The 23,323-nt window shown below is 39.0% G+C and overlaps 2 protein-coding genes and 1 long non-coding RNA gene across 5 annotated transcripts; 2 read left to right on the forward strand and 1 right to left on the reverse strand.

The window, feature by feature from the left end:
- Positions 1-4: 4 nt before the first annotated feature.
- On the reverse strand, positions 5-22,695 carry LOC122881204. Of its 3 annotated transcripts, none has more exons than XR_006379127.1 (4): positions 22,460-22,695; positions 10,879-10,999; positions 3,292-3,368; positions 5-2,495 (listed from the first exon to the last, which is right to left on the reverse strand). It is a non-coding gene; the product is annotated as an uncharacterized LOC122881204 (long non-coding RNA). The 3 variants fall into 3 exon arrangements; XR_006379128.1 differs by lacking the exon at positions 22,460-22,695 and adding an exon at positions 14,868-15,003; XR_006379126.1 differs by lacking the exon at positions 22,460-22,695 and adding an exon at positions 11,613-11,925.
- LOC122881203 (protein rapunzel-like) lies at positions 2,017-8,724 on the forward strand. Its single transcript, XM_044207060.1, is given in 4 exon segments — positions 2,017-2,083; positions 4,759-4,847; positions 5,842-6,041; positions 6,044-8,724. Coding segments are annotated over 2 exon segments (681 nt in total). The 5' UTR covers positions 2,017-2,083; positions 4,759-4,847; positions 5,842-5,869; the 3' UTR covers positions 6,553-8,724.
- On the forward strand, positions 11,949-17,872 carry LOC122881202 (protein rapunzel-like). Its single transcript, XM_044207059.1, has 3 exons — positions 11,949-12,087; positions 13,872-14,368; positions 14,507-17,872. Exons 2-3 carry the CDS (start codon positions 13,875-13,877, stop codon positions 15,192-15,194), a joined length of 1,182 nt encoding a protein of 393 aa, XP_044062994.1. The 5' UTR covers positions 11,949-12,087; positions 13,872-13,874; the 3' UTR covers positions 15,195-17,872.
- Positions 22,696-23,323: the final 628 nt, after the last annotated feature.

A 23,323-nucleotide genomic window follows, 5' to 3' on the forward strand; every position in this document is an offset into this window, starting at 1 on the left:
TCCATGTATTTTTTTGTATTTTATTTCAAAATAGTCACACGTTGAATGAAATCAGACACGCTTATTTGGTGTCACATTAGACAATACAGCATATGCGCTCAAGTGATATAAAAAAAAAGCATCGTGAAGGCCTAATTGTGGAATAAGATAAATAGGTAATCCCATAAGAAATATTCATGATAACAGGGAGTCTTTGATATATTTTGGCTGATTTGTGCCCACGGTTCTGTGCCTCTTGTTCAGTTTATAGTCACTGCCTCCGGACTTCAGTATTGTGGCTTTCAAACCGTCAGCAGCGCGCTCCTCCTAAAAAAAACAAGAACGTCTTGCAACAGCGCCTGTTTGTCACCCTGGAGCCTAAATATTACGCATTCTGACCGCCGCCCGACGCACAGCTGATCTTGCACAAGTGTGGTTATTACAGTATCATATAGGACCTGTGAGTATTCATCGCACTGTGACTTCAGTCTGAAATGTGATCTGTTTGACAGCTGCTGCGGCAAATGCACAGTGAGGACAGGCGTGCGTCCGGCTGGAGCTCCGGCTGTGCTTTGGTGCTGAATAAAGGCTACACATGCGCCTGTTTTTACCAACAATAAGCTCTCAGCGTTGATGTGGACAGTCGTTTCTGGGCAGATAACGAAGACTTTGTCATTTCTAACAGACACAAGTCTTTTTATTTCTATTTTCTCTTCAGTTTTCACTACAGGGAGAACAGGGCTTATCTTGTGTTGCTATTGCCTGAGGCTTGGTGTCTCAGAGAGGGGATGCGGGGTCTCAAACCTGCTGGAGGCTCAGGTCTGGACACGCAGGGAGGCAAACGCCCATCCTATCTGTAAGTATGTGTTGTCGTAATATACGACGTAAACATATGCATCAGCTATAGGCTTTGAAGGGAACAGGACTGTCCTTCAACCCTTTGCTGGCAGCTGCCATCATAATTTGCATAACGGTTTTTTTTCGGTGAAAACAGCTTCAACCGCCGGCGCAGTCATTCCCCCATCTAATAATCCATTGGATTTGTCTGTATGGTTTTTCGTATAATGATTTCTTTGTACTGCAGGTCTGAATTTAAGCTTATTCAAACCTGGATAAAGGACCAGACTATGGCTCGTAGCAGGTCTACTTTGGCGCACTGTCTGGGTGCGTTTACAGCTCAGGTTTTTGCCTGCTTCATAGCTACTGTTGGTCAGAGAGACGGTCATTTTAATTTGTGAGCTGTGCTACAGTGCTGTCCGTATTAGTAACTATATATTTAAGTAAATAATATAGTTAAACACGTTAAATAAATAACTTTACTGTCTGCAGTGCCAATGTAAATTCTCCTCGGTGCACTTTGCTTTCAAATGGACTTTAAATTCGACATTCTTTAAGTGTAGCTTTAAATTTTTGAGTACACTTGGTAAAATTTAAACCGAATTATTATAATAATTACCTTTTAAGCTGGATACACGTCTCTGTTTTTCTCCTGGAGCCTTTGGAGAGAGCTCTGTGCCTTTGGATTCACCTGCTCTTTTGGAGAGGTCCATTTGGATCCATAGCTCTCTTTTTGCGTGGTTGGTTTCTACGCACATGAAAATATTTTCCTTCCAGTTTCTTTTGTCCAGTCCACATGAAAATGGTCTCTTTGACTCATAAATACCACCAATGGACTATTTGTAGCCTCTCAAAGATGCTCCAGGACTTGGCAAACGCACAAAAGGCTGCAGAAAGCGCCTAGGAGTTCAGCTGCGCACTTACTGACAATTGCTCTTCTGTATCAACTGTACGACTACTGGATGGACCAGAATAAGTTGAAACCATAGGGGTAGGACATGGTGTATTTGAGGAGTGGGCTTTGCTGTTTAAGGCCACTGATATGACATTTTAAAATGGCATTTTGGAGCTTATATGTATTTGGGGCCAAAAGGGCCATTTCTGGGTTTTAGGGGTTCTCTGGGCTTTTTAGAAATGGTTTAGTCGAATTTGATCACCCCTACATATTCAACATACATGGAAGTGTCCTTTTTTGCAGGGATTGCTGGGAAGAAGACGGAGGTTGGGACTTTGGAGGGGAAGGCATAGGCACAGCCACTATCAAGAGGTAAGAAATTGTCTCTTCTGCTGTGGCCAATGGTGCCCAATGTTGGCTGGGAGGCACATGGAGACTGTATACTCCACATTTAGGCTGAAAAATTGCGGTTTTCAGGTGTATTTTGGTGTCTTTACAGTGTGATAGAGCAGGGAGGGTTCAGGGCATTATGGTGTGCATTAACAAGGAAATATGGAGGCACGGCTAGGGGGAGCCATAGCTGGGCAGGGAGGCAGTTGTCTGGCCATGAGCTGTTAGGAGAGGGGGTGTTTTGCTTGTTTTAGTACTCACAAACACAGAAGAACTCCAGAAGACACTTCATTGTTGTATGTTAGTCTTCATTAATATAGTTATTGTTTGAGCTGCATTAGCCTCAAGGGTGTACACTTCCTTAAAAAGTCCCAATAGCTACACAGGATTTGATCTGTAAAGACAGAGAGCAAACTGTCATGTCACATGAAGAAAAACATTCAAGTAAGTCATGAAAATGTAAATTATGTACTTTAGGAATAATTTTAATAGAATATAATGTGAATTTGGATTAGCATTAGCATTGCTGTGATCATAGAAAACTTTCAAGATGGCTACTCCACTGCAGGGAAACAGGTGAGAGCAGTCACTTCCTGGTTAGACAGACAGAGCTGCTTTGTTTATAACCATATAGTCAAATGTTTCTTCTTGGCAATGATTTAAACTTTATATTTTCCAATAGCTAGTTTCTCTATAGCCGTACAGTAATGCAGAAGCTGAGTCACCGAGCCACAACTTTAGGCCAAGACTTTCTGACAGATGTGGGAGTGCGTGTCCTCTGCTTTCTCTAAAGGCCATGCTGGTTAACCCACATGACGAGGCAATTTTAACCAGGGAACTGTAATAGGTCACATTTATTGGTCCTTGATTGACATTTTTATTAACATATAAAACCCATATGATCATACATCAATCCTCAATTATCTTCAGTTTGATTAAAAATGACACAAATTGATCTGGCTCACTCGTTAAGACATGTCTTTGAAGTTGAAGAGTAGATTTAGGAATAATTTAATTTGCACAAAGGGTTAATATGCTGTTTCAGATTAAAACGCAACTGCAGGAAGCTGTCAGATACACCAAAATCAACTTATTCATGATAAATATAGCTCAGATTATCCAGTATTTAACAAATATCTTAAATTTTATGGTGGTATTGTTTCAGAGAGTGTCAAAAAACTGTTATTAACCTTTTCATTACCAGTCTCCTCTTGCAGTTTGCTGTGTTGTGTTGAGACGTGGACGGTTTTCTGCTGTAAAACATCATCTGTGGAAAAAAGGACAAAAAAAATAGAAATACAACACATATGAATGTAATTTGTTGATAAATTATTAGCTGTCAAGTACCAACTATGTAGCAAAGAACTCTTTTTATCAGCAGTCATAATAGGGAAAAGCAAAAAAATAGACATTTATGGGCAGAGCAGATGGCTTTCAGCACAAATGCTAAGAAGGTGAGTTGTAAAAATTATAAAATTCTGCAATAGTGACATTTCAGAAGCATCTTATGGGAGATTTAATTTCATTTTACAAGATTTTTCAAGAGTAGGTTTCAAAAGTATTTAAATAAAGTGAAACATTTGCTCATGTTTTTATTGAATTTGTGCATTTAAACATACCGTCTAAAAGTTAACTTGAAGCTAAAGGGTTAAATCCTGCTCCTGACAGTCACATACAGTCTATGCTTTTAGTCCACAGAGGTGGTGCTGAAATCAAATGGTGGATATTATGGGTATCTTTGTCATTATAGGTAAATTACTGCCCCCTCTGGTGGACACGGGGATTTAAAAACAAAAACTGAAACACACACACACCACAATGTCCATTACACAGTGTGCGTGTGTGTGTGTGTGTGTGTGTGTGTGTGTCTCAGGGCCTCTTGAGCTTTGTGGTCATCAGCTGTGTGGGTCCCAAGTGACAGCACACAACATTGTTGTGATTATTATCTTTGTGACTCAGAGTGGTATGTGTCTGTAGTACCATGGCACACACGAGTTACTGAGGTGTAGTAGAAGATAACAGGACACTTAACACAAATGTCACAAAAGAGTCTTTGAACCAAATTTAGCCCTGTGGCTGATGTCACTGTCTTATATTATGCTTGTGTTTGTGGAAAAACACACTTGTATAATCCTGTTTTAACAAAACACAACTATTAGGTGTCAACAGAGCTTTTACTGCTCATGCACATTTTACTTTAAACCTATAAATCCTGCCTCTAAACTAGCTGAGCACCATATAACATTTTGTATAGTAGTTTCTGTTATGTAATAAACAAGGCTTACAACCCAGTCAGCCGTCGCATATTTGTTTTCCCACTGTACTGTCTCGCCCATTAGCTGCTGCTAGCGTCTCAACATGCCTTCCTCATTTAGCTCGCTGCTGCTATCGCTGCTGCTGAGGAGCTATCAGCTCAGTCCATAGAAACACATAGAGAGCAGCCTGGTGCTGAAAGGCTTGAGTGCTGAATGCAGAGCTGTGTTGTACTGAAGCAGAGAGGCTGTTAACTCCTTCACTGCTGAAAACTGCAGACAAAAATCTGTTCACTTCCTGGTTCAGAGAGACAGAATGAAGCAAAATCAGCACTATGCAACTTCTGTGTTGGATATATTTGAGTTGCATCTTTTGTCTGAATCTTTGTATGTGTTTTGTTTCAGGAATCATCCTGATCAGGACCAGAGTCCCTTTCTCACTTTAACAACCCAGGACGAGGTTCCTGTGTGAGCTTGAAGAGAAGAAATTTGATGTAAGAAGCGACAACTGTCCTCCAACAGTTAAACAGCAGCTTTAGTTCACAATCATTTGTCTTGTCATGTTGGAATATTCTGTGAAACTGAAATTAAATGCTTATTCTCTGTGGCTGTCAAAGCTGTCAGAGAACATTTCAGGCTGAAAGGAACTGAAATAATCAGTTAGTGATCATAAGCTCCTGTAGATCTGAACTGAATACAAGTTGCTCTGTCTAAAGAGTGTCAGCTGGATGTCAGCACAATCTAAATGCTACTATTAAATCAGTTCTGCTTGTAGTCTTTAAGTTTATTTATTGAGCAGCTTAGTAGGGGAGTCAGCTGATTTACCGCTGTGAAACTGTTGGTCAAGCTGATCCTTTAGACCATAACAATGGACTTTTTTTCCTTTTTCATGCCTCTCAAATAAGTTCTACACATGGATTTATACATACATCACATAATTATGGCTTAATTATTATTTTCATTGTCAATTAATCTGCCAATTACTTTCTCTGTTAATTGTTTTGTCTATAAAATGTCAGAAAATAGTCCATTATAATTTCCCAGCGCCCAAGTTATCATCTTCAAATTGCTTGTTTCATCCGACCAACAGTCCAAATCTCAAAGATATTGAATTTAATATCATATATGATTAAAAAAAATGAAATCCTCACATTTGAACATTTGGTTTGGTTGAACAAAAGCCACTTCATTCAAACCCCACATCCACAGTTTATCCAAACTTTGGAAAGCTCCCTCCACAGTCGCAGAAGACATTATACATCTGTTTTCACCGGCTGAGTCGAACTCCTTGAGATGAGTAAACTGAACTTCATGAGTAAAATGGGTGGAATGTCTCTTTAATACTACACTTGAAACTAAATGCTTTGCAAGTAATAAAGAACGTCTTGTAATCAAACATAATGCTAATTTTGATAAATGTGGCTGCAGCATCCTAAAGACCATCAGTTATAATAAACTGTGATCTTTCTCTCTTCCCATCTCTGTCAGACGTCCGCATCTGCACCGTCTGGACATCATGATGGAAGAGGACATCATCGAGGACCGGGCCAAGCTGAAGCAGGGCCTGGTCAAAGTGCTCCAGTGTGTGGCCACCATCTCCTCAGCAGCAGCTGTGGTTAACCCCATTTTTGGCGTGGCCGGTTCCCTGATCCGGGTGGTGCTGCACCACGTTGATGACGAAGACATCCGACCCTGAAGCGTGAGTTCGGCTCAGTCAACCGGGCGCTGGACCAGCTGTCCCAGCTGAATCGCAACACGCTGGTACAGATCAAGAAAGAAACACTGGATGGCCAGTACTGTCGCGTGGAAGAGAACCTGAAGAACCAGTTCAAAAAGTTCATGGAGATGGTGGAGGCACGGCCAGAGCACCGCGAGCGCAAGAAGGATGACTTCGAGGTGAGCTATTCCAATGACTTGGGAGACCAGAACCTCCACACGCTCTACGACGGCGTGGTGGGCAAACCGAAGCTCTTCAGCAGACCGATCCTGGAGGTCTACCTGAAGCACTCGCAAGGCGACCGCCCCACTATGGAGCGACTCTGCACACGCCTCACCTACCTGTTCTGCATCGGCCTCATTGCCCTCATGGGCTACGCCGCCATCATCGGAGACGACGAGGAGGGTCTGAGTGAGGAGTGGGCCGAGAAGATGGAGAACGTGCAAGAGAAGATGCAGGAGGCTCTTCGCAAGTGCAAATGAAGAAGAAGAAGCATGAAGAAGAGCTTTTTTCCCCCTCCACTGCTGCTTTTGCTTCATATTCAGGACTCACATGTCCACATTCCCTCTGTAATTCCTTCCTCTTAGCTTTTTCTCTCCCTATAAGCACTTTGTAAGCATCTACAGTATGTTCACTGCTTGAAAGTCCAGTGATAATAATGACCAACAATATGTCTCATGCGCTTCCAAACACAAACTTGCTGCATATGCAGGCGGTCTTTGAGCCACAGGCATGTATTTTCTGTCCAGGTTGAGGTAAATTATTGAACAATATTTGCCTAGTTATGTGATAAATCTGGATAAGACTGCAGTGGTTGCAACTGATACAGAACACTTTGAGCCGTGGGATCATTACAATTCATCATTCTCTATAGGCAAAATTTGAGCCATCAATGTAAGGAAATTACATGCTATATATCATCCGAAATAACACTCACACCAATATATCTGTTTGGAACTAAACATTATCTATAAATCAGGCGTTAACATAAATGTACCTTGGTCCCAGCTTCAGTGATATTGCAATGTATCCCGCCCATTATGCACCTTTGGAAAATATTTTCCATTTATTGTAGTTTTTTGAAATTACATGTATTACACTACAAGTAAATCAGTTTGTTGGAATGTGCAATTAGCCTGGCTAAAACCTCAATATTGGAGGCAACTGTATAAAGTTTAAAGGGGAGCAGGAAACAAGCTTATGCTGCTGTCAAATGTAGCTCCACTAGAGGGCCTATTTCTTATGTTATGCCATTGATGTAATAACTGCTATAAGACAGACTTTGTTTGCCAAACAAAGGAAATTAAGTTGTCAGCCAAGTTATAACTATAATCTACAATATAAAAAAGGTAAGCAAAACCAAAACAAGTAACAAACATCCCAACGTTTTCAGAGCTATGAATGTAACTACACCAGTATCATCATATAATCATTATCATATACTACAAATGATCATACTGCCATGTGCAACTTAACAAAATATGTGCCACAGATATTGTATATTTTTTATGCATGGAGTTCATAGACTGCATACTTGTTGCTGTCGAGTACCAAATTGAATCTAACTACACTAATTTCTCATGCTGCTGTACTGAGTTCTTTATTTTTCTTTACTCTAAGTGAACATTTGCAGTTAGAGAATTGAAAACACTAACAGTACACAATCAATCTGATTTGTTGTAACACTACTCTGCTCTGGCAAAATGAACTCTTCACCACAGCAGGATACACTAAATATAATTTGCTATTTATAAAAGGTTAATAATAACCTTTGGGTTGGCTTAATATGTGCTTCCATTTTCACTACCCATATTTGTTTTATCTTTATTCTATACACAACTGAGGTATTTGACTTTTTAAATGTGGTATCATAGGAAGTCATAATGTCACTGGATGAATCCTTCCACTCTTGACTTGTTCAATTCTGTCACTCTTATTTTCTATTTGATGTGTCTTATTGCCAAAATAGCAATGCAGAAGGTGAAGTGTTAATGTAATATATTAATAAAATGCTCAATGGTTTCTTTGATGTATGGCCATTTAGAGCCTGTGAAACATTTAATGCCCATTATTTGAGTTTTGTTTGTTTTTTCACAGTTAAGTCTCAGCATCAAGATAAAGGTTTTGGCTCTCCGTGCTCTTCTAATACACTTCCTCATCTGACCAACAGTACCTAGATGTGCCGTTGTATTGTTGTATTTTCTTTTAAGGGTTTTTGTTTTAAGCATCATTTGTGTGTAAGGCATTATGTTTTGAAAGGTCTATACGCTACAGTTTATATTTTCAACTTGCAGGTTAAAATGTTTGTAAATGTGTCTTTTTTGTTTTAGCAAACGGGTGGTATCAGTAGTACCGATATTCTTTTCATATTCTGCACAGGTCTAGCCTGTTTTACTTGCATCCTTTCAATACATAACTCTGTCCTAAACATGTTTATGTTTCTGTGGCATTGTGCCATCTCTCTTATTGTTACAACAGATTCAGTATATGCTACATATATATAGTCAAAATGCTGTTGATATGGAAGAATATTATATGAACCACTTAAAGGCTTTTTTTAATTGTCATATATGTGAATATGTTGCCTCTTTTGTTAAGAATCTTTGATGCCTGGTTGTACATGTACCACTATAAATAAACATGAGTGATACTGATATGGAGTAGTTTAATTATTTACTATAGTGACAGCAGCAATGTGGAGAAATACTCCACTATTAGTTGAAGTTTTGTATTGGTGTTAAAATGTATCAATGTATTAAAGGTGATGTATTTGGGATGTAGAAGGATCCTCTTTAGAGCATTAAATTATTTATGTTAAATACTGTTATAATATAGGCAGTTGTCATCCAATCAAAAAGATACCTCTATATCCACTGAGCCCCTATCACAGTATATAGACTGTTAAACTAAATGAACACATTCATATGTTTTAATTACTGTGAGATTCACTATGTGGCCAATAGTATGTGGACACTGTCGACTTGACTGTACACATACTTGTATACTTTTGGTCTGTGCTGTTTTCATGGTTTGGGCTTGGCCCCACAGTTACATCTCAATGATACAGCACACAATGATATTATTTCCAATAGTGGGCTTACAGCTTTGTAGCAACAGTTAGGGGGAGGTCCTTTCCTTTTTCGACATGATAGTGCCCCTGTGCACAAAACGACGTCCATAAAGAAATTATTTTTCCAGTTTGGTGTGGAAGAACTTGACTGACTTGCACAGAGCCCTGACCTCAACCCCATCCAACACATTTGGGATGAACTGGAACACAGACTGTGATCCAGGCCTTATCACCCAACATCAGCGTTGGACCTCATTAATGTTCTCCTGGCTGAACAAATCCCTGCAGCCATGCTCCAAAATCTTGTGGACAACAGAGTGGAGGCTGTTATAGCAGCAGATTAATGCCCATGGCTTTTGAATGAGATGTCCAATTACAAAAACATCCACTGTACCTGTAAATGTATCTCATTGTTTATGTAAATATTATCACTTTTTAAATCTATGCACACTGTGCATACTGTATATATTGTCATATCCACCTACCTCATGTATATAAAGCAACCTGCTACATTAATCAAATTTATTTCAGCACCATTTGCACCAATTGTCTTACTGTTTACAAATGTTAGTTGTTTTTTGTACTGTTTTATCTATATGCACCTAGCAGCTTAATGTTTGTTTACCTTGTTGTCCTTGTTTTTAGCTGTATTTATGTCTATTTATGTGTATGTACATTGAGGGCAACATAAAACCAGAGTCAAATTCCTTGTATGTGTACACATACCTGGCCAATAAAAGTTGATTCTGAATTATCGCATATGGGTGTAATGTTTGGGTGTCCATATACCACAAAAGCATAAAGCAAGTGTCAAAAAATACATTGCAAGTATGGGTAGAAAATATATATTATTCATAAATATAGTTTAAGTGCGTAGTGTATGCATTATAGTATGCATTTTTCACTAGAAAATGCATGCAAAATGTGTGCTGGAAGCATTTTAATCGAGATTATCAGATTCTGACACAAACATATGAAACAATCATGCAAGTGGCTTTTTTCAGTTTGACAAATATATTATTATTATTAATATATTATTATTATTAATATATTATTATTATTATTATTATTATTATTATTATTATTATTATTATTATTATTTCAATCTACATTATATTTATTGAGTAAAAGATTCAAACCCAAGACGCCTTGTTTTATCTGACTGCATCATTCCATCAAACTGAAATACTTTAAGGGTCTTGTACATAATTGCCCACAATTGAGCCTATTTGGTACCTTTGGAAAATCAGAGATCTTTATTGGTACAAAATGTGTATAACTTAACATGTAGAAAATGTCCTCAGATGGTGCATTAGGAGGCTTAAAGGTGCAATTTACTGATTTTTACACAAGAGGGCGTCACTTGCTTCACCATTACACCTGTTTTCACTGAACTCCCCGAGGGCCCTCAGGACTAAAGCATCACATCTGCGTTTCCAAACTGACGAGCTATTAAAGCCTGCTTTCTTTTCATGGCTCAAACAGATTTGCTACATGACATGCGCGAAAGCGATCCAAATTGATTGAAAGGATCAAAGGAGGGGAAAAGAATTTACCTCAGGTGAAGTAAAATGGGCATATGGCCTAGATTAAGTACCTCTGGTATGGCCCTCATGCGTCATTATCCAGGTGAACAGGTTTGACTTACAGCTCAGAGTTGGGGAACCAAAACAGGAAAATGTGCATTCCAGGCGTTTGAAATGCAGATTACTGAGAGACAGATATTTGAGGTTCTTACCTGCCCTGCACACCGCATGATGAGTGTCTTTGAGCCACCGACACACGTCGTCCGTCTGTCATGTGATGGAGCAAATTTTTCACTCCATGACATGAGCTCGTTTCGGAGAATCCATTTTCACCTGAAGCAAGAAAATGGGTATTATTTCAGAAATTCAGATAAAAGTCTTAAATCGTAGACAAATCTTCACACATGACGTGAAGTCCTTCATGGTTTGGAGGAGAAACGATTTGCGTAATGATTTCTTTTGGGGGGGGATGGTGAGAGAGGTTCAGCTTGGTCGCTCACAGGGCGCGTCTTGAGCGCACAGACGTGGAGGATGTGAGGTTTAATTTGATCATCATAAAGTCCTCTGACTGATAAAAATACTATATTCCGTGTTCATTTTTATTTTAAATGCATGTTTTAACCTCATAGATTTATATTTGTGAAAAATCTGACTGGCGAGAGGTGACGCACGTCTGTGCAGTAGTTATAAATAAACACTGTGTGGTTGACCAATTCGCTCCCTGCACATTATAATCTTCATAAATATAACAGATTCTGAATCTTATTACGAATCCAAACGTTTAGGTTGTAATTCACACCACAGCTGTGTGCGTACAGCACATCCATTTATGATTTGAGATGCGGTTCTGGTAAAAAAAATAAAATAAAAATGATGATGATTACAGCAAGTTAACGCATTCATACACTAAAAAGACAAAACAACAATAGTTCTCCTATCGTCTTACCTCAAATCCTTTAACATTCACAACAGCTCCAGAGTATAATGGTGATGAGACATTTGCACCAATTGCGCAAAATACCTCTCTCAGGTAAAAATCCATCGAAAAATGTAATACACAGCAAAACATATTTACATTCTGTTCCGTTTTGTTGCAAAGCGACTGAATCGTCCTTTCATGGTGACTTGAAAACTGAGAAGAAAATGGAACCAACCACATATTTCACCTCTTGCGATTTGCGCTCTGTCTATCAGTCTGTCTCTCCCTCTCTCTCTCTCTTCCCTTCTGACTCTCTCCTTCTCTCTCTCCTTTGCAGATACTGAGCGCGTATCTCTTCTTCCTCTCTGGATCCTGTTTTTGGGCTCCACAGTGGATCAGAGAACCGTGGGAATTTTCTCAAACTTGACGGGGGGAAAAAAAACTTGTTTGCAGCTGTTGGAGCTCATCAGGCTTGAAGGAGCAGCAAACCCGTTTTATTCAGGTACAGAAAAAACGCTGTCATTATAGGAATATGTTGAATGTCCTTATCTTCCTTCAGAAGGGGTAAATATGCTGTAAGGTGTGTCCGACGCTCTCAGGGGATTTGTGCGTAAAAAGCCTGCAGTTGCGCATTTCTTTTGGGTGCGCATGGCAGTTAAACATGGTGCAGTTTGGACACATGACATATCTTTTCTTCATTTATTTACTTAAAGGATGTTTTTTTCTCTCTCATACGCTCTTTATGTATTTGATTATTTAATTCAGATGTTAGCTTATTTACGTATTTTCAGATCCAAATGAACCAAACAAAATGAATGTCGATGTTAATTTGTGAGGAGTTGGGTGACGCAGCATCTGGGGTCCATCCACAGACAAACATATGAAGAGAGAGATCATTTATGTATGCAAGGTTGCAAGCAAGGGTGAAAGGGGATTTTTAAACGTGGTTTGGCCTTTGTCTGCTCTGCTCTGAAATGAGTCATATATGCAGACCCAAGGGCATTTGTGTCATTTTCTCATCCAAGTATCTCAGGCCCCCATTTTGTTTATATGACATCATTACCTGCATCCTTTTGGGTGGGTAGGTTTTTCTGCAGCCCAAAAAGATTGAATATAATCAACATGTCACAGCTCACAGTGTCAAGGCAAAGATTTGAACATTCTTTGCTTAAATCCTGCATTTGAGCCTGACATATTTACTTTCATATTTATCTCCTGAAATAACGAAGACAGAGAGTTTGACATTTGACCAACTTAAACTTTGTGTCATGTCTTTTTTGCTACAAACTATTCTAGGGCTGCAACTAAAGATTATTTTCATAACTGATTAATCTGCAGATTATGTTCTCTATTAAATTGTTGTGAAAATGCCCATCCATCCAACACTCCTACATGCAAATATATTTAGTTTATTATCACATAAGACAAAGAAAAGCAGCAAATCCTCACAATGGAGAAGCAGCAAGTAGAGATTGTTTGAACTTTTTGCTTAAAAAATTATTTGATTATCAAAACAGTTGCCGATTAATTGTCTGTCAATTGAACAACTAGTTGTTTCAGCTCTGAAATTTTTCAGATAACTATTCACCAATGTATTTTATAACCTTCTGGGAGAAAGCTTATTATAATATTAATATTAGTAATGTGCTTTATGAAACAATGGTCTTCTATTCACGAGGAAAAAGAGACAGAGACCAAGATTCTGTGAGAAGCATTTAGCTTCCATTCTATTTGGTAATTAACTATGGCAAGTTGCTTAAAACATTTTGGTGCCACGGACTTCCCTATTTTAAGAAAGTATATGCAACCTGAGAAGCCTCAAAGGTGTCGCAAGGTAGATTTGAGGGGTCGTCAGAGGATTAATGGGATAAGGAACAAAAGAAAAAAAAACACTGTTCTGGTACACAAATATAGTTGTCTTTCCTGGTCTTTTATCAAATCTTTTTTCTTGTGAAATACTAGATAGATGCACCTCTTCTGGTCTCTTATCAATTATTTAAATGAAACAATCTGAGAAATTCAGAGGGAAAAATCACTTTTTGGTGGAACTGCTCACAACTACCCTGTGAAAAGGGGTGACACAGCTTCATTTTAAGGGTTCATAAGCCAAAAAAGGTTGAGAACCACTGTTGTAGATGATAATGGCCAGACTTCCTCTACCAGATGAAGGTCATGGATAATTTTTAATGAGTCTATTTTTCATGAATGCCTTAACAGCACACTTCACATCTTTCTCACGAAGGTTTGTTTATATCTGACACCAGATTTTGTCCCTCTGTGTCTCAGAACATGACCAGTTCATTAGAGAGGGTTGTGGCCCAGAAGAAGGAGGCCATCGAGGCAGTGATGGATATGTTTGCGCGGGGGGCTGAGGTGTTGGCCAGCGCTGTGGGCGAGCTCTTCCCCCTCTGTGAGGCTGCTGCTCCGGTTCTCCGCCTGGCCTTAGACAATGTCCAGAGCAAAGAGGTCTTCTATGTCAAAGAGCAATTTCTGACGGTGAGGAACAAGCTTGACGTGCTCTCCAGCCAACTGGAAGATATTGACTGCGAGATCAAGAAGGGAAGACTGGATTCCCAGTACTTCTCAGTGGAGGAAAACATTAGGAACCAGTTTCGGAAATATATGGACATCTTGGAGGCAAAACAGCAGTTCAGGGATGTGAAGACCAGACTATTTCTGGAGCACTTTGCCAAAACTGGAGGAGAGAAGAACCTGTTTGTGCTGTATGATGCTCTGATGGGGACAAACACCTTTGGAGAGTCGGTTTTAGAGTTGGTCGAAAGGTAAATTGTTATATTTCATCATATGTTTCTGGGTTCATTGCAGCTCTCTGACACTGTGACACCATTTTCATTGCAGGTTTCTCTGGATTGGAGCACCAGATACATTTCTTAAATGTAAATGGTTCCTCTGTTTTGCAGGTATGTAGCAAGGAACCGCCGTCTCCTGGAAGATTTCTGTGTCCGGATGAAGGAGCTCTTCTGTTTGGGCCTGATTGCTCTGCTGGGCCACTGTGCCTTAACCCAGGACCAAGAGGAAGAAGACGACAAAATCAAAGAGTGGAGCAGCAAAATTGAAGAAGTAGAGTCCAGGATGAAGACAACCATTGAGTCCTGTATCTCTGCCTTCCCAGAGCAAGCAAAATTAGATGCCCAGCGCCTCTTGCAAGAAAAGGAAGAGAACCTGCAAGATATGACTCAGCAGCTTCTTGAGTTCTTGGTGAAAAAGTACGACTGGGTCAGCTGGTCAGTGCGGCTAATCAACCATTCAGGGAGCACCTACCGGAACTGGAGAGCAGGGGAGCACTTTCATCACGTGGCGGGACAGAACTGGTTCGAGGTGCTTCAGGTGAACAACATCAACCTGGTGGTGTCGTACAGCACCAAACCCCTGCTGGTGCCTCGTGACTGCATCCAGCAGGTGATGGAGGGCCAGGGGAAGAAGGGAAACGCCCCAGCAGTGGTGGAGGTGTTGAAGAAGCAGCTGTGCGGGTTTGTTGTTCACGCCGTCAGTCGCCACAAGGAGTCTGCAGCTGCGTGGAGCTTTCCGGATGAGTGTCACTACTGGGACAGACACAAGAATGTAGCAGTGTGTGTGCACTCGGAGTAAAGCTGACACATGTTTAAGATTTTAAGGATTTTACAGCAGAGATGTGTATTTAAATTGAGATACTGCACATTTATGTCGCTTGTCCATCTGCAAGACTGAGCTGAAAATAGCAGTGTGTAAGTTTATAATAGAAAAATGAAAATGATGAATCTCAAAAACTGGGGATGCACCGATCCAGTCCGCTTGATGGTTGTCGATACTGACCTGAATAAGCAAATTGGGTATCGGCCAGTAATCAGTCTATATTAAAACCTGTCTGTTAGTCACTGCTGTTATAAAATTCTGATATCCCTACTCTACTATTCCATCACATCGGACTACCGAGCACCACAGCAATTCCTTGTGCACCATATTGTCTTATTTATCAGTAGTAGTGTTATTATTTGTCAGTAGTTATTATTCACTCTAGTCACGCAAATGGCATTCTTACAGCAGGGAGCATTGTTGTTTTCTATTCTGATCCTTCATTTTTTTGCGATGAGCTTATTTAACTAAATAAATACTAACTCACAGCAAGTGCATATTAAAAGTATTAAAAATAAAAGTACTCATTCTGCAGAAAAATGGATGCTGTGACTGCATATATTAGCCTATTATATGTGATGTTATTAGATTGTTACTACTACTACTACTGATGCATCAATACATAGGCAGCATTTTATTGTTGTAGCTGTTTGACGTTTTAACAACTTTATATATAGTTAGGTAGTTTAGTCCAGTGGTTCCCAATCTAGGGGGCGGGCTCCTTCTAAATGGTCACAAGATAAATCTGAGGGGTCGTGAGATGGTTAATGGGGTAGGAACGAAGAAAATAAGTTTTGCTACGCAAATTTGTAATGATTTTTCTGACTTTCTTCCAAACCTTGCTTTTTTTAATGAAACATTTGATAATTTTCCCTCTTTGGGCTACGAATAGTTATTTAAATGAAACCATCTGAGTCTCTTTGGTAGAACTGCTAACAAATCAGACATCTAAAACGTGACACGGGGCCCCAACCACACATTGATTTTCTATAATGGGTCACACACCGAAAAGATTGGGAACCACTGGCTTAATCTTGAACAATACATTGTATTTTATAAGCTCATCATTTTTTTTTTATTTAAAAATTTAATCCCAAGAGTAACTAGTAACTATAGCTGTCAGATTGATGTAGTGGAATAAAAAGTACAATATTTTCCTCTGAATTATAGTGGAGAACGAGTATAAAGTAGCATAAAATGGAAATACTCAAGTAGAGCTCAAAATTGCACTTAAGTACATTACAGTCTTGAGTAAATTATATCCCAATGTTACTTTAAACATATAAGAATGACTCCCATCAGATCCATGCAGTGTGGTATAAAGATTTTAAATTGGGGGGAAAGCAGCACTGGTACTGGATCGGTACTCGGTCGAGTTTACATATCGGAATCGGGAGAGAAAAAGTCAGATCGGTGCATCCCTTTAAGAAACATTGTATTTCAGTTTGTTAAAAGAATTTAATCACAAATGCACTTTTATTAGCTTTCTGGTTTGTGTCACTTCTTTATACAGTAGATATTTGAATTATAGACATTTGATGTTTTGATTTGATTTATTTTATGTTGCAGCTGTTTAAATATTAACTGCTTGAATATTATGAAGTGTATTTGTAATTTATGAGTTACTAACCAGTTTGTTTATATAAGAAGTTTTACACTAACACTGTACTCTCTCTCTCTAGATAGATAGATAGATAGATAGATAGATAGATAGATAGATAGATAGATAGATAGATAGATATACAGTATATAGAAATTGGAAGTGTCTATCCTTTTACCTCAGCTGCATACAGTAATAATACAGTCTCCCATGAGAAATGGCTTCTGCACCTACAGCTCTAAAGAGATGGTTTGCTGAGGTGGCATCTACTGAGCTGTGCTCCCATTTTGTCTCTGCTCAGCAGGCTGGCCTACATAACTCTGACAGGGGGGGACAGAGGTTACTTTTTCAGGCATGAAAAACAAGAGGCTGGGAGTTTGGCACTGGAGATGCGACAATGTGCCTTGTGTTCTAAACACATTCAAACCCCTCGAACCAAAACAACCGAACCCCACTGCTTACCAGTGCTGTGCCTACAATTATGTAATGGTTCATGTCATGTGCTTCAGCCTGAATGAGAAGTGATTTTGTCTGCAAGATTCTTCATTTCTGCATTTTATTTTTGTAACATTTGTTCATACACAATAATTGGCATGTTGTTTTGCACTTCCCAGCCAAATGTGATATATTGTTTTATGATTTATGTATGTATTTTCTGTCTGTTACGTGGGTGGCATTTTTCTTTATCGTTGTAATATCCCAGCTCATTCTAAACATTAACACTTATTTTGTGCTTATTTCAAACATCACACTGTGATTTTGACAAATTTAAAATCATTTCACTCCCTGGGCATCAAAAGATGTTCTGCAGGAAAGAGCTATTTATCACAACAAATGTAACACTTTTAATGTGTTATACCAATCAATGATATAAATGACCATTTATTGATATCAAAATGTCATGTATTATAACTTAAACCACAGCTGCTTCTATATTCAAACCAAATAATCTCAATAAAATCAGTGCATGACCAATGTCCAGCATAATCTTTATGCTTTATGACAATAAATGACTGAATACAAATAGTTGATGGATGTGTTAACAAGTATAATCTAATATCTGCCTCTCTTTTCTTGTACAAATGTGATTTACGCAGCACTGTTAGTGTCTGTGCCCATTAAAACGAGGCAGTGCACCCTCAGCAACAGGGACTCCGACTAATTTAATTGATATTTACACATAAGTCAGCATTTCCTGACCGCAGCGCTAGTTTGATAGGCTATGAATAACCTTTGGCTGAGCTAATATCCTGCAGACGAGCAGCAAAGTGCTTGGCTTAGCAGGATGGTATCAGTCATAACGCATGGTGTAGGTGCAGAGTGGGTGGAGACAGTCATCATTTCATATCTCAGTGGATCTGGAGGGTCTTCAGTTGCTAGGCTTCTCTGACGTAAATCAAGTCTGTCAGAATCCATCAAGTGCTATCTGTAATATACAATGCAGTGCAGGAGGAAGTGAACTGTGTTGAATCATCTGAGGTTTGTCTGTGTGCAGTGGAAAATAACCGCTGGTGGGAAGCTGAGGTTGTTATGAGGTTCAGTGGAAAGATTTTTGATTGAGACCCTGGCTCTGTCGAAAGTTCAAAAATACACCTACGAGCACCTCTAAAGCTCACTAATTAACACAATGTATCTTGTTTGTTTACAAAAAAATACCAAAGTGTAAAAACAACAAATCGTCATTTCCCAGCCAAGAAACAGGCCCCCACAAACCCCTTGTAAAACTGCTACTTGTCATTTTTACACTTAAATTTCTGTAAGGATTAAACAAATGAAATATAATGTGTATATTAATACGCTTTAGAGGTGCTGGTAGGCAGATTTTGTTATCTTTGGAAAGAGCCGGGCTAGCTGTTTCCCTTATTTTCAGTCTTTATGCTAAGCTAAGATAACCAGCTGCTGGTGGTAGCTTAATTTTTAGCATACAGACATATCATATAGTATGATATGTATCAGTCTTCTCATCTATCTCTCAGTAAGAAAGCAAATAACCGTATTGCCCAAAATGTCCAACTATTCCTTTAATTGGTGAGCTTTCGGTGTTGGTAGAAGTATTTTTTAACTTTGGACGGAGCCAGGCTAGCTGTTTCCCACTGCTTGCAGTTTTATGCTAAGCTAAGCATTGTCAGAACGTTGGGGAACAAGTTGAAACACCCTAAAAACACCCAGAATTCTAAAACCCAACTCTTCACACTTATCATTGTTTCATTCCAAATCAAATATACTGAAGTACAAAACCAAAACAAAAAGGAAAATGTGTCACTGTTCAAATACTTATGGACTGCACCATAACACTGCACCTGCTACCTTTTTGGCACAAAGCCTTTTTATAATTAGAAATCCCAGACAGGTGACTAACATGCTTTACCACCTTCGATATATCAGTACTTTAATCCTACGTTGAAAAAACAGAAAATGCGGAGCAGACAGACGAATGGGTGTGCCAGACAACAGAGAGCAGACCACTGAAATGTTGCACAATGCGACAAACAAAACCGGAAACTCGCTGGTGTGACACCTGCACCTGCTTTTGGACAATAGGCCTGTTCACCTATTGTGATACATTTCTATTTACTTTATTAATCTCTTCATTTCTATCTTTTAATCCAATGTGGTGGATGTATTTGGATGTTTGGATGATTTTTTACATTACCACCAGGAGTGTTAAGTATTTCCAAGGTTTTTCTTCCTGTATAGACATAAAGAGCAGTGGCAGCCTGTTCTGTAAGCCAGTGGATTCATTAGTGGTTGTGTGGGCTTTGCCTAGGTAACAACTATTGATCCAAGAGGCTCTTCCCCTGCATAAAAGGCTTTGGCTGTGGTAGCCCGTCAATCCTGACTGTCATTATGGGAAGACTAAAGCATCTGTTTACTGACAAGATCCACTGCATCCATCTCATGCCGCAGGAGCCAGAGTTAGCTTGTTTTGCGGTTGAGGAAAGGTTAAACTAAGGTTCTCTAAATGAAAGAGTGAAATCTGATGAGGAAATGGCACCAGAGGAAGTTTGCAGACAGAGGGCGCTATCAACATACAGATCAAACAAAACCAACCCAAGAAATGATTGTTGCTATGGGCCTTCTTGATAAACATTTGTAGAATTACATTTTAGAGCATTTTTGCCAAGAGGATGAATTAAAAATGTGAAAGTCTGTACAGCTTTTTAGGCTGTTTCATGTTTTTGCTCAGTCATTTAGGCTACAGTTCAAAGATTCACTCTCACTTTAGAGCTTCTATACACAGCGAAACTGCAGTCTTTGAGTGTCACAATGTACCAATAAACTGTTGATTGCCAGAAAACCTATAGGAAGCAGGAACACATGTTTCCCTTTTTTCTGTTGGGACTTTAGGATGTGGCTCAATAGAACTTAATATGAAATATGGCACAAAAAGCAAAAAGCCACCATAATGTAATTCTGGAAATATTAAACTGATTACATCCCCCCAAGAAAAAAATTTACTTTCAGTTCACGAAACCCCCAACAAAACCTTTCTCCAACATCCCCAAAAGCTCTCCTTTCCATCAAGCTGAATGTCCTCATCTCCAAGAGGAGATAGCAGCCAATATCAATATTTCATAAACAAATGAAACACTGGATGGAGGCTAGCATCAGAGGCCCTGGAGGGAAGAGTCGATCAATGGTAGGATAGCTCTGTCCGCTGGTGTCTGCCAATCCTGGCCCGCACAGGAAAATGCTATTACCCATCAGTCCGAGTGGACCATCGACCAGCCTGCTGCTCTTTGAGAGGACTAATCCAATAAAAAGCATTAAAACATTTGTTCAGTGACACACAGGCTGCAGGTCCAAGCCCAGAACTCAGGACTGACGATCCCACCTGGCTGAAGACTGACATAGAGGACATGTTATTTTATAGCATAGTTTAATAGTTATTCACTATTAAACAAACAGAGTATTTTTTGGCATTGACTGTTACAGTATAATTTATTCAGCAACTGATAATATACATGTGAGAAAAATTGAAATTTACATCCCAAATCCTCATAGATGCTGGACAGAAAGCAGGAATAGCGTCTACTCACTGTACACTCTTCCCAAGGTGTAGTGTACTGTATTAGGTCCACATGTGGGTGACATTTTAAGTTACACAATCACCTAAACTGTTTATCATGTGGAGATACTACTTCTGCCAAATTAGTTAATATGCAACTACTAGCCACTATTAGCTTCTTTGCATTTTAGTCAGCACTAGCAGCTAGCTTTCTGTGGTTATCTTACAAGCTGGCATTATCTCAACATGATCATTTCAGTCAAATAATTCCTTCTCTTTCTCTATCAAAAATAAATGTAGACTTGCAGTAAAAAAATACAAATAAGTGAAAACTTTATAAACACTGCAACATTTTTTTAATGTGAGTGTGTGTCTTTCATGTTCTGGTGGGGACTTTAACCTGAATGCACACAAACCCATGGGGACTTGTGTCACTGTGGGGACAAAAATGTAGGTCCCCATGGGTTTTTGAGGGTTTAGACTTGGTTTTAGGGTACAGGTTACAATTAGGTAAGGTATTAGGTTGTGGCATGTTGATACATATTGGGCAGCAAGATGTGGCCTGCCTCCTTCTCCAAGGAGTATTTTTAATTTTGAGGTCATTGAGTTCTTTGAAATCTGCGATTAAAGAGTTAAACTTGTTTAAAGTAAATGTTCCTTATTTCGTTGAATGTCAGACATTGTAGGAGGAAGTGCATCTCTGTCTCAACCTCACCTGTCGAACAGTGACCACATATTCTGTTTTCTTTTGGTTGCCATGATTTTTTTGTGTCTTCCTTTTTGTGGTCTACATTCACGATATACAGTAATCTCTCTCATCCCCTTTGTTTACAGGTGACGTATCACAACCTGTGAGCTTCCTGGTTGCCTTGGCAATGGTCAACTACAGCGCTGCAAAGGGCTGCTAATCAGCTGTTAGGGCTCCAGCTCTAACGTCTACATTCTATTAAACTTTAAGAGTAAACAAATTAAATCGTTGAGATAAAACAAATAAAACAAGCAAAATATAAACTACAAAACATAATATTAAATCATACACACACATATCAGTGGAGTCAGGCAACGTTACATCTGATTCCCTTTGACACGTTTTGACAGATAATTTGACAACAACCATTTGTAAACAGAAAGCTAATGCCAACTCGTCCCGTTTAGGAGACTAAACTAGCGCAAATACCGCTAACAACAAAAAAACACATCTACAATGCATAACGGTACACTAACAGGAAGCCTCCATTACTGACAACAAACAGTATGAATGCTTATTTGAGTCAGCTGGTGTTCAGTGGCTTTACTGATGCGGCTTAACTGCCAACTAAAGAAGGCAGTGCCAGATCTCTGGCTTTTATACTCAGAATATAATTGTTTGAAATTGAATGGGGGGTGTCTGTAAACATGCAAGATAAAGTGCATATACATATAAACTAACAAATTTAAGTGGGCAATACACACAAAATATCCTATGTGCCACACTAGCAGCTAGCTTTCTATGGTTATCTTATAAGCTGACATTATCTCATGATAAATGTATCAGATGTGGGGTTCCAGTTTAATAATTAGTTATCATTCTCAATCAAAAACAGGACAGAAAGTAGTTGTTCCTACTGAGTAGTGCTGAGATGTTGGTTTTACCTTAAGAAATGCAACCAGTTGTTCAGAAGTACACTGTAGGTGGCATAAAGTTGAGGTCTTCCAATCTGGCCGCCGCACAGCTATACATAGTAGAAAGAGTTCGGTGCTACTTCACCAGTCAAGTAGTTGCTCAAATAACTAAAGAACTAAATGTGAAAAATAACTTGAAGACATTAACTGATAGAATGGAGAAGTCTGACCTTTGGTCTACAAACACATTTAAGCACAGGCCCTTCTTCCAGGTGTTTTACAGAATGGCCAGTTAAAAACAGGCTTTATATACACAACAAGATGGCTGCCTCTTTGTCAATTATCCAATGAGAACAAAACACATGAAAGGCCAGCCCCTAAAGGATGCAGAACCCCCAAATACAGAAATTTCAAACTAAAAGCACACAACAAAAGGTTACATGAACACTAAAAAGTATCAGAAAGTCACAAGATACAATCATAGAAATGAGGATAGTTTATATTTAAGAACGAACTGAATATTAAAAACTGCAAAAATGACAAAGCTCTATTAATAACTGATAAACTCCAGAAAGCCTCTTTCCAAAAATTGGCATGATTTATAATCTCAGAAGTATTACAGAGTATTTGATTATTACATTAACCACATAGTTATCTAATAAAAGAGAGCTCTGTGGGGTTTGTACTTTATTCTACTCAATTTTGATTCTGTTTTTTCTGTTTTGTTTTTGCAAAGTTGGGTCACCTTATTGTTGGTATGCAGCAAAAATGTCATTAATTGACCAGGACATTCATTGACATGAATGTAAATATAATTTGCTTGGAAGTAGGTAATGATGGATATGAACTATGCAGACGCAGGTAAATTGAAAATGTTACAGATTTCAGCTTTAA

The sequence above is a fragment of the Siniperca chuatsi genome, linkage group LG9 (assembly GCF_020085105.1).
Source record: "Siniperca chuatsi isolate FFG_IHB_CAS linkage group LG9, ASM2008510v1, whole genome shotgun sequence".
NCBI classification, from domain to species: domain Eukaryota; kingdom Metazoa; phylum Chordata; class Actinopteri; order Centrarchiformes; family Sinipercidae; genus Siniperca; species Siniperca chuatsi.

Bases quoted from the DNA above. Each gene is read 5' to 3' on its own strand.
- LOC122881202 (XM_044207059.1), top strand. From the start codon at position 13,875: ATGACCAGTTCATTAGAGAGGGTTGTGGCCCAGAAGAAGGAGGCCATC. The intron at 14,369-14,506 runs GTAAATTGTTAT...TCTGTTTTGCAG, and splicing joins GTTTTAGAGTTGGTCGAAAG to GTATGTAGCAAGGAACCGCC.